The sequence below is a fragment of the Acanthaster planci genome, linkage group LG04, assembly GCF_054643075.1.
Source record: "Acanthaster planci isolate LZ-2023a linkage group LG04, COTS_SCS, whole genome shotgun sequence".
Taxonomy (NCBI): Eukaryota; Metazoa; Echinodermata; class Asteroidea; order Valvatida; family Acanthasteridae; genus Acanthaster; species Acanthaster planci.
In genome coordinates this window covers 3,635,696-3,645,439 of record NC_141780.1, presented here as the reverse complement: position 1 = coordinate 3,645,439, position 9,744 = coordinate 3,635,696, and the positions used below count along the sequence as shown (strand labels likewise).

The 9,744-nt window shown below is 41.3% G+C and overlaps 2 protein-coding genes across 3 annotated transcripts; one reads left to right on the top strand and one right to left on the bottom strand.

Annotated features, from left to right (window-relative positions):
- The first annotated feature begins 34 nt into the window (after positions 1-34).
- On the top strand, positions 35-5,194 carry rxylt1 (ribitol xylosyltransferase 1). 2 transcript variants are annotated; one of them, XM_022225912.2, is made up of 6 exons: positions 35-319; positions 732-908; positions 2,136-2,235; positions 2,410-2,715; positions 3,180-3,350; positions 3,905-5,194. In XM_022225912.2, the coding sequence occupies exons 1-6, from the start codon at positions 247-249 to the stop codon at positions 4,293-4,295; spliced, it is 1,218 nt and encodes a 405-aa protein (XP_022081604.2). In that variant the 5' UTR covers positions 35-246; the 3' UTR covers positions 4,296-5,194. The 2 variants fall into 2 exon arrangements, with proteins under 2 accessions (XP_022081604.2, XP_022081603.2); XM_022225911.2 differs by having other exon boundaries at positions 39-385.
- On the bottom strand, positions 4,314-9,711 carry LOC110974337 (protein FAM72A-like). The gene is made up of 4 exons (XM_022225913.2): positions 9,365-9,711; positions 8,190-8,267; positions 7,629-7,753; positions 4,314-7,028 (listed from the first exon to the last, which is right to left on the bottom strand). The coding sequence occupies exons 1-4, from the start codon at positions 9,505-9,507 to the stop codon at positions 6,922-6,924; spliced, it is 453 nt and encodes a 150-aa protein (XP_022081605.1). The 5' UTR covers positions 9,508-9,711; the 3' UTR covers positions 4,314-6,921.
- Positions 9,712-9,744: the final 33 nt, after the last annotated feature.

Below are 9,744 nucleotides of genomic sequence, written 5' to 3'. Positions count from 1 at the left end.
AGACCGTGTCCAAAACAGTCTTCCACAGCTACGGCTAGCCCATTGTGTGCTTGTCTCCGCGAATGAAGACCTAGACCTAGCTCTAAGATTCGGATGCAGCATATGGCAAAAACGAAAGCTGTAGCCATAAAATACCTATCCTAAGCAGATGTGACAAAAACCCACCGTAAGGTTACGCTCTGGCGCCCGCTATTGCCGGCCTGTAGGTATCTTTTGCCGGGCCGGCCGTGGGCATGATGGAACAGAATGAGACCGCGGTTAAATTTGAAGAAACTTTCTTGGCTAATTTTAAGTGTGTACCTCCTCTTAACTTGCTATGGTGGGTATCTTTTGCTCTCTCAGAGAGTCGGTGATTCCAACCGTTCGGCAAAAAGCAACAGAAAAGGTCTGGTTATTTTCCAGTATTTTGTTTGTCGGTCAATCTGCACAAATTAGGCTAGGCGGCGGGTAGGCCTACATGTACAGGCTACATTCAGTACACGTATGTACATGTATTAAGGCCTAATTTCACCACTGTTGTTAAGTCGGGGGGGGGGATATTCGACTCAAGTTTATATTGCAAACCCCTGTCCTACCTGTCCCACACCTGAACTTGAAGCAGCCATATGACGTGTTTGAACTTCGAATTGAAGTAAACTTTGGTTCAACCTCTTTTCCTTCTACGTAACGTAGGCGTAATTTTTCTTGCTGACAAAACAGCATTGCAGTTTTTCACTTCGTTATAAATCAAGGTCATAGTTATGAGAGACGAGTGGCATCTGAACCTGCCAGCCATCACAGACTACAACCTGCAACAGAGACAGTGGCACAGCAGAACCAGAGAGAAACTCAAGACAATCAAAATGAGGGTGTTAACCCTAGCTTGAAAGAAGAAAACGCCGTAGAAATTTGGAGCAGAGCCGGAGTAGGTGCGTGAGTGTATCAGTTGTTGCACGGTGATCTCTCAAGATTGCCATGAATGTGATGAAAGTAAGGCTAAGTAAAAAAAAAACTTGTTTAGTGTCCGCAACCACTTTAATACTTTTTGAATGAGGCCCTTAATTTTTACGAACAGGAAAGAACGATGTGGAAAAAGGCAACAATTCCATCTGAAAACAAAATACTTGTTAGTTGGAACTCTAACCGTTCTAAGACTGTGTCAGTCGCTTTCCACATCAAAACTCCAGATGATAAATGTATGTTGATTTTTTATACTGGGCCTAAAAGGGATGAACATGGTTCATGCATAAAGCAGTGTCTTAGCTGACATCATACACAGGGTCACCGTGCGGCAAAACTAACTTATGAGATACATCAGGCTCCCCACCCCTAAAAAAGCCCTGCATTTCCCATTACTCTGAATTAAAAATAAGGGCAAGTAAGTAGGTGACACCCCCCTGTTTAGCTCTAGTTGTTTAGCCAAAAAATGTGAATGTGGGATGATGGCAAGTCAATTTTTGTAAGTGTTAACAAGTGACAAGGACGTTAAAGGCTATCAGCATTGTTAATGGATATAGACCGATTCTGTGACAAGAATCAGGAGCCTTTACTGTGGTGTGCCCACGCGCGTCAACAAAAGAGATGCTTATTGAATGCTTCCTCATCAGCCAGTGGGATTGGGAGCGCACTGCTAACCAAAATTACGCGCTCGTCAAGTTTAGGAATGCCTGTCCGAATGACGGGGACACCGCAAGTAATGGCGTCAGCGAATCGATCTACAAGTGGCTAAAGAATTTCTGCATGCAGAAAGCAGTTGGTTGTCGATACACACCCCCAAAGCGAGCCAAGTTTTCAACACTCAGGACATATAGAAAAAAATTAGGCAGGCATTTTTACATTTAATTTTTATAAAAAGATGCAGATTTGGGGTGATTTTTTAGATTATGTCAGGCAACTAGAAATATGCCTATTTCTTGTTTTTCCTTTTCACTTGTAGAGCAGGTACTTCATTGCCACAATCCTGTTAACTACTTTGGTTTTCATTTCATTTTTGACACGCTCATCAGACTTCCCCCTGGCCCCCACAAAAAAGTTTGTCTTCAAAGTTCCCTTCAATTTGCAACATGTGAGAGGAATAATTGGGGGGGATTTGTTTGCACAGTCAATTTTCTTGTACCTGAGCATCTGTGATGTGATACTCCTTGTTAATTGTCAAGGTCAGTACACCTGGGAACATATCTTGGGGGCGTCGCTGGAGCCCCGTCTGGGAGGTGTCTGGAGCTATGGACGGAAGACAGAAGGGAACGTCACATTCACGTAAGACTGGTGTTCTCTGCGACTTGTTATGTTTTGTTATTGAAGGACTGTAAGTAATGTTCTTGAATGATTCTACTGGGCTCCTGAGCATTTATTTATTGGATCCACTGCTTTGGACGGCACTACGGTCTGAGGCGGTTTGTTCTCACCACCTGATTCATGTCTTTCCCACAGGTTCAGAATGGGACCTGGGGTGGTCCCTGACAAGGTCCCCACCGAGGTGGAGAACCTGCTGCTCGTCCTCAATGGGAGGGCGCCGGACAAGGCGGAATTTGCCCGCACGTGGCTGGACTACCTGGATGCATTTCCCCGGCTGCGCAACGTGGCCCTGATGCTGATCGGCAGCGAGCAGTGTGACAACGAGTGGGTGCTGCCGTACATGGCGTCGCGCGGAGGACCGCTGCGGTTTTTGTTTGTCGTGTATGACACCCTCCTTGTGGACGATGCAGAGATCTACCAGTGGCCTCTTGGAGTGGCCACGTAAGTGTGTCGGAAATCTCGTCCTTCCAGCACCCACATGCTCACATATGTACTGTGTGCACATCTGTTAGTCGCGGCCCCACTTATGGAATACTTGGCTTGTTCGTTGTTTTAGGCTTTGAAGAGTGAACTACTGTGGCATAATATTCTGCAGTTGAAAATAAAATGCATGACTGGATTGTTATAACCTCTAAGCTGACACAAAAATGTTCTGAGGGACATAGATTAATATCCATTTGCACTTTGAGTAGGCAACTAGCAGATGGACAACACAAGAAATCAAATCGCTGAGTTCTGAGAACCAGTTTATTTCAAGATTTGAGAGTACATGTATTTGAACCCACGACCTGTTTACTAGCTCCAATGTCTCGTCAGTCAGGGAGCAGACTCGGTTGCATCAACTGTCTAGTTGGGTTGAATCCACCTGTAAGTTAACCTGTTCTGTTTTCAAATCCATTTGGCAGGTATCGTGGCTTTCCTGTCGTGGATTCTGCCAAGTTGAACCCAAGGGCCAGTCGCCCGTACCGCTGTAATTTCATGGGCACTATTTATCCGAATTCGTCAAGGGAGACGTTGTTACGCGTGATTGAGAAGCACAACCTGGGCGACTACTGCTACGTGAAAACCCGCAGAAGGTGAGATGAAAGACTTGGGAGACCCTTGTGTCTTCTGGAGTTCAACTCAAGTCCAGCCGCATGTTCCGTGCTAGGACACAAAATGTTACCGGCGTGCAAGTCCATGGCTTCCAAATTTAAGTAGAAATCAGAGACCTGCCAGCAGGTTTAGTGTACAACTAAACCAACTGTTGGTTTTAAAAAAAGAAGAATTCACAAGTCGAATGCAAGACCGTAAGAGTCCTCATGAGAATTAATATTTCAAGGACCACAGGCACTGCTCCTGTTGGGACCATCACAAGACCTCACACAAGATCGAGACAATTCTCAAGACCTGTCACAAGGCCACTCACAAATATCAACATGGTGAACGGTGACAAAGGAATGTTATTGTTACAGTTCATGTGGGTAGTTTGTGACTTGAATTCAGAATGGAGATCTTGTGATGTGGGGTCTTGCAATGGTCTTGACCACAACGCTAGGCATTCTCCTCCTGCCATCACTTGAAAAAAAAAATCCCAAGCATTTCTGAATTTTTTGACCAGCATGAAAAGTTCTGATCTCTTTTTGGTCAGTTGGATGCCCTCTGAAACAGAAGAGACCAGACTTGCGTACGAGAGAATCCTTGCGCAGAGTGACCTGACGTTAAACCCTGTCGGCATGAACACCGAGAGCTACCGCATCTATGAGGCGTGCTCATATGGATCTGTCCCCGTCATAGAAGACTTGAAAACCCCTGGGACCTGTGCAAGCAAGCCACTTCGCCTTCTGAAACAATACCGGGCGCCCTTCATCTTCGTCAGGGACTGGAACCAGCTGCCCAAGATTTTGGACAAGGAGTCCAGGAAAACCCCACAGGAGATATCCAAACGAAGAGAAGACCTGCTGAAGTGGTACAAAAACTTCCGTGCCGAACTGAAGCAAGAGTTTTTGAAAACCATACATGGGAGCTTTTTCCCTACATGAATTTGGAGTACAAGTTCATCTTTTTACATAAAATTGTATTTATTATTTTCCAAGAACATGTTAATTTACTGAAAAATAGCTAGGGCATATATGTATGGAAGGAACTACTTATAACTGCTTTAATTTTTTTTTCCTGTGCAAGTTCACGAAGCCATTTTATGCAACATCAAAATTTGCCTAAGAGGCAAACATTTGTCATACAAGCTATTTTAGGCAGTCATTTATACTTAACTGTAGATTAAACTTTTTACAGCAATGACTAACAAGCTATGCTGTTTTTACAAAATCGTTCGAGTGAATGGCCCTTTAAACCTTCGTATTAGTTAAATTTCCTTATTGTTCGTCAAGTTGGTTTCTGTCCCTTTTAATTTGTGCCAAAAAATAGAAATACAGTGATATTGCACAAGTATCAAAACATTCTTTTAACGGCTTGCAAACTGAGCCACTAGAAGTAAGGAACTGGTGGTCACGTGTTCTGTGTAAAGTGACAAGACAATATTGGAGTTATGTTACCCGAGGACCAATCTCTGAATCAATTCCCCCTCTTTCATCGACTACTCCGGCAGTTCCAAGCAGGTGTCACACAAGTGCTTTGTGCGTTTTGGGCCAACAGGGTGATGTGACCTGTTTTTACCTGCATATGACCCACAAGTTTGAGAATGCATAAAGGAGGTTGGTACCACGGCACTGCCGCAGTAACGGCATCTCCTCATATTAGAGCAGAACCAATTCGTAAATTTTCCACTTTACATGAATCCTATACATATATTTTTTTTGAACGCTGTACCACTCACTCTCTGTGTACCTCATTTACATTAAAAAAAAACAAACTAATAAGTTACTCCTTAAAAAAGTGCAGAAGTGGGATTAAAATATGAATCAGTGCATCTTAAACTATATTACACTGTGCACTTGCCCATGTCCTGTTTTAAATAATTTTTGCACTCTGGGACTTTACTAGCAAGCAAAAGGGTAGCAAAATTACCTCTTTTCCCCAGAAATGGTTCTCTTCTTTGTACATGTAAATGTTACACTTTTTCCACATCTTTTTTTGCCCACAAATTTGTTAGTTTCTACAAGACGAGTATCCTCCATTTTATGGTAAGCCATGCTCCAGGATTTACGCCTGACCCCAAACAGAGATACATGTATTATGCATTTTAATTACAAAGCGACAGATTTCACTGCAAGTATTAAGCCTGGTTTACATGTCGACATAAGAAACGCAGAGAGCAATGCAATCAAGATGCAAACTGAAACGCAGATATATGGAAACATGTCAAACGGCGGTGTCGCTCACAACGCAAACTTGCCCGTGAACGATCGGTAAAGTTGAGCAAGGTTCAACTTTGCTGACTGTCTGCGTCGAGTTGCTGAGTGGGCTTATACAACACGCACGCTGGCATGACAGGCGTACGATGTTTCTCTTGCTTAGTACCACTCATTTTATCCTTATTGCTAACATGGGCAGCCCCAATCGTCGTCAAAATAACTAACCATTAACAAATTACATCTAACTGGATCAGTGTAATCAGTTTGGCTTCAAGACGTAACATTGCCGTCAGAAAAGGGCATTTTTAAAAATTTTCCCAATTTCAGACACCATTTTGTTTAAATTTTTTTGGTGGAATGACATCGTGCAGCGCTTCTTCCACAAATGTCTGCATCTTCACATCTTGCGGACCATCTGCGTTATAAATGACCATGTAGAAGCCAGGCTTTAACCAAGCAACCTAAGAGTAACAGAACAAATGCAAACATAAATTTCATATTTGGGTTTCTGGTATAGGTATTTTTGGATCTGCCATTGCTTAAGTTTCCCTCAATCTGTGTACATGTACCACTGTTCCATTTTATTTTTAAAAAAAGCCTATTTACAGAGCTTAAGAAAATGATAACCTGTGAAGAGGATGATCTGATTTTGAAAAAAGCTACAAAATGGCTACTTTAGTTTGGCTCAGTACAAAATGAAATGTGTCAGAAAGACCCTGCTCAATAATCGTGGACAAGTGAGTAATATGAAGCATAAGATTCTTAATTTAGGCTTAAGAAAATTGTAAAAAAATTACAACTAAGACGTGAAACTTTTTAACACACGGTAAGTGGAGGAAACAAATTCAATGCAAAATTTTCACAATCGTTACAAAATCTGCCGACAAACAATGGCAAACGGCCTTTAAAAGTTGATTATCTGATTTGACTTTTCCTTCATAAAACTGAGTTGCTTTTAAAAAAAAAACTTAATTTTCTTGCTAAGTAAATCATGTTAATCCCCTAGAAATTCGAGTACATGTCCATACAGAGCTCTCCTGACAACTAAAAAGAAAACATACACCAGTAACAGTGACCTCGTATAACAGATTTATTATTGGGGTTGTTTGCAAGCCTTGTGCACGAGAACCCCTCACGCAATTGACAGAGAAGGGATTAGCTTAACCAAATCTACATATAAAACATTGAGGACTTTCGGCAATCTTTACAATAACCACAATATATTCCGGGCTCAGTAAAGGACGTTTTATTTAGAACGAACATCGTTTGAGCCTGTATAGCAATCATTACTTTCTTCCAGAACCTATCAAAGTTAGCAGGAGACAAAAAAGAGAATGGGACTTGATATCTTTCGTCATCGACAGCACTCCATCTCTTGGAAATAGTTGTCCCACTCGTCGTGTTCCGAGTCTTGCTCCGACGCAGCATCGGGCAGGCTGTCCCATTTCAGCATCTCTGTGGCTGGGGGGGAATGACACAGTGCGCAACATTACTTCTATCTTTCATCCGCCATGACTGGGGAATGCCTACTCTCGTAAAACTGGGGATTTCCAAGTTGCGAAATCAGATTTGGCTAACATTTGCTGTTGGTCAGGTAACTACCTTTTTCAAAGTGTAATCACATTTTCGTTGAAGAAATCCGCAATGAGCCTTTTGCGAGTTAAATTGGAATAAAATCTGGTACACCGTGTTCTTTAAATTCACGTGAACATACACGTAATTTGAATTCTTCGCACTAAAGACTCTGTTGCTATACCTTTTGATTTGAGGCAAGCAATAAACAATGAAACATTTGAGGAAACATCATATTGGTTCCTACCGTGGCTTAGAACATTAGTTAATGAAAATTTGAGAGACTTCCTCGGTTCTTCATAACCTGCAAAGCTCAGAAGTTTCGTCAATGTCCAAGTGGTGCTCTGTACTATACAACGATGCTCGGCAAAAATCCTGCAAATGTGCAAAATCCTGTGCTGGACTTTGACAGATCCTGCAGGTAGGAGTTTAAATTCTACCAGGCCAAAAGGGAATACTGTACACTGTGGGCACAAAAGTGTTCAATACCTGTCCGGTTTAGCCTGCTCTCTGCCCACACTGTGTTGCTGTTGAAGATCCACAGGTGTCCGTTGTTGCACGACTGAAGGCAGGACGCACAAGGCAACATGACGTGGTACCCTAAAACATTACCACTTTGTGAGAAAAACAAAATAAAACAGACCATTGATATTCTAGTTGCTCAAACCTCGGGTGAAAATGCTTGCAAATGATGTGAGCAGCAAAGTTCTGCCTCCCCCCCACGATCTATACTGATATGCACAATCAACTCTCATCGTAGGGATGTCACTAAGACCAGACAAATTACTTCCGTTGCTTGCTATAACCAGAATCTTGTTAACAAATGACTGGAAATAGACAAAGAAAAGAATTCAAGAGAATGCGAACCCCAGTAATGTGCACTTTATCTCAAGAGTTGACTGAATATGTTGGGATGAGTAGAGCCACAGCTCTGTGAAATTGATTTGATGCTGAAAGCATGTACACAAAATTGACAGGTACATGTACATACAACCTTTACAGAAGCACAACCAGAAGTGTTCATACAATTCTTCATTTATAAGTACTCACCAACTCGTACAGGCAACATCACATATTTTGCAGGTGCACTTTTTGGTTGAATAACTTTTACCGACACTGCTGACTTTGCTGTTTGGGAAAAAGTGGGACACTCATTAATTATTGTCCATTTTTCTTGGTTTGAGGGCGTAACTCAGCAAAAAAGTTCAATACACGGACATCACTTGACACCCTGTACACAAAACCGCTGTGACTGTTCTGAAAAATTCCTAGTGTTTTCCAAGTAAATGCTTCAATATTTTCCTTGCTAAATTTGACATCTTTTTTACAACTTTCTACCACTTTCTGATGGGTGATAAACCACTGCAGGAGTAAACTAGTGATAACAGTGTACCAGTGTATGAAACACTTTCTTATTACTCAAAAAAGCAATACTGCTCAAAGAAAGATAGAAGGTATATTTGTAAGAATAAGTTACCACTAAATTCTTACCTCAACTAAAAGTGATTGTTTTGATTGGACATTCTCATTTAAATACATGTACCTATATACATAAACAATAATGGAATCATGAAAAAAGTACCCATGTTTATCTACCCTTCTAAATTCGGAATAGAAAAAAGTTCTGTTTTGGAATGCCCCTCCCACTCCAGAGAATGAGTCACCACCCCTTCGCAAGCACTTCCATGATTTCTCCATTTCCTATGGTTCTCATCTCATCTAAGCCTCTTAACCATCAGCAATTGGAGCCAATCTTTGCAATCTGGGCCTAGGTTTTAAAACAAATGCACTACAAGTTCCTTGAATGCTGAAAAAAATCATAAATACTAACCTAAATTGTAACATGGTAAATTAATTGAATGAAATGGGGAGGCCTTCAAATACATATATGGGTTGTAATTCGCCTGCATTGTATGCTTGACAACAGCAATGTTATCATCAGTATAATTACAATCCATCTAAAACATTAAACTTGAAAGTTGAAATCAATTACATTTATACACGATCAACAACATGGACAGTGACTGGCATGATGACTGAGAACATTGACTGTAAATTTACTTGTATTAAGTTGTAATACAACTGTAAATAATGCCCAAATATCCTATTATAATGACAGCAAACTTATATTTTAAAAGTAATCATTGTAAACGAATAAATATATACAGCCGAAAACAAGGAAACTGCATGAGGAACCTTTTAATGTCATTTTCAAAATGTCCTACCCAGGTATTGGTGCGTCCGTTGAGTACAATTCTACAGCCGTGTCAGCCAACAAAACAGCCTTCATTCCTCTTCTACACACGTAAGATTCACAAAAACGGCACTGAAGTATGATAACATGCTTCTTCCTGAAGCTCGGATGCATAATGAAGATTTATTTTCTTCAAATTCAAGGAAATCACAATGGTCTACAAATACAGTATTCGCTGACTCCAGCCTGTAGCAAATTTAAATGCCCGTTCTTCCAGCTGCTGATGATTATTTACGCACGTTTGTGACCTTGGGAGCAACAACAGTTTTGACTGGTTCATTTATCAGAGCATAACGTCACCTCCACGGCACTGGCCAATCAACGCACTCGGTACTACAAAAGGATTTTTCC

Coding starts and splice junctions, on each gene's coding strand:
- LOC110974337 (XM_022225913.2), bottom strand. CDS start 9,507: ATGCATCCGAGCTTCAGGAAGAAGCATGTTATCATACTTCAGTGCCGT. Junction 8,268..9,364: donor ACGGACGCACCAATACCTGG/GTAGGACATTTT, acceptor TTTCCCAAACAG/CAAAGTCAGCAGTGTCGGTA. Junction 7,029..7,628: donor GAGCAGGCTAAACCGGACAG/GTATTGAACACT, acceptor ATTCCCCCCCAG/CCACAGAGATGCTGAAATGG.
- rxylt1 (XM_022225911.2), top strand. CDS start 247: ATGAGACCGCGGTTAAATTTGAAGAAACTTTCTTGGCTAATTTTAAGT. Junction 2,716..3,179: donor TGGCCTCTTGGAGTGGCCAC/GTAAGTGTGTCG, acceptor TCCATTTGGCAG/GTATCGTGGCTTTCCTGTCG. Junction 3,351..3,904: donor TACGTGAAAACCCGCAGAAG/GTGAGATGAAAG, acceptor CTTTTTGGTCAG/TTGGATGCCCTCTGAAACAG.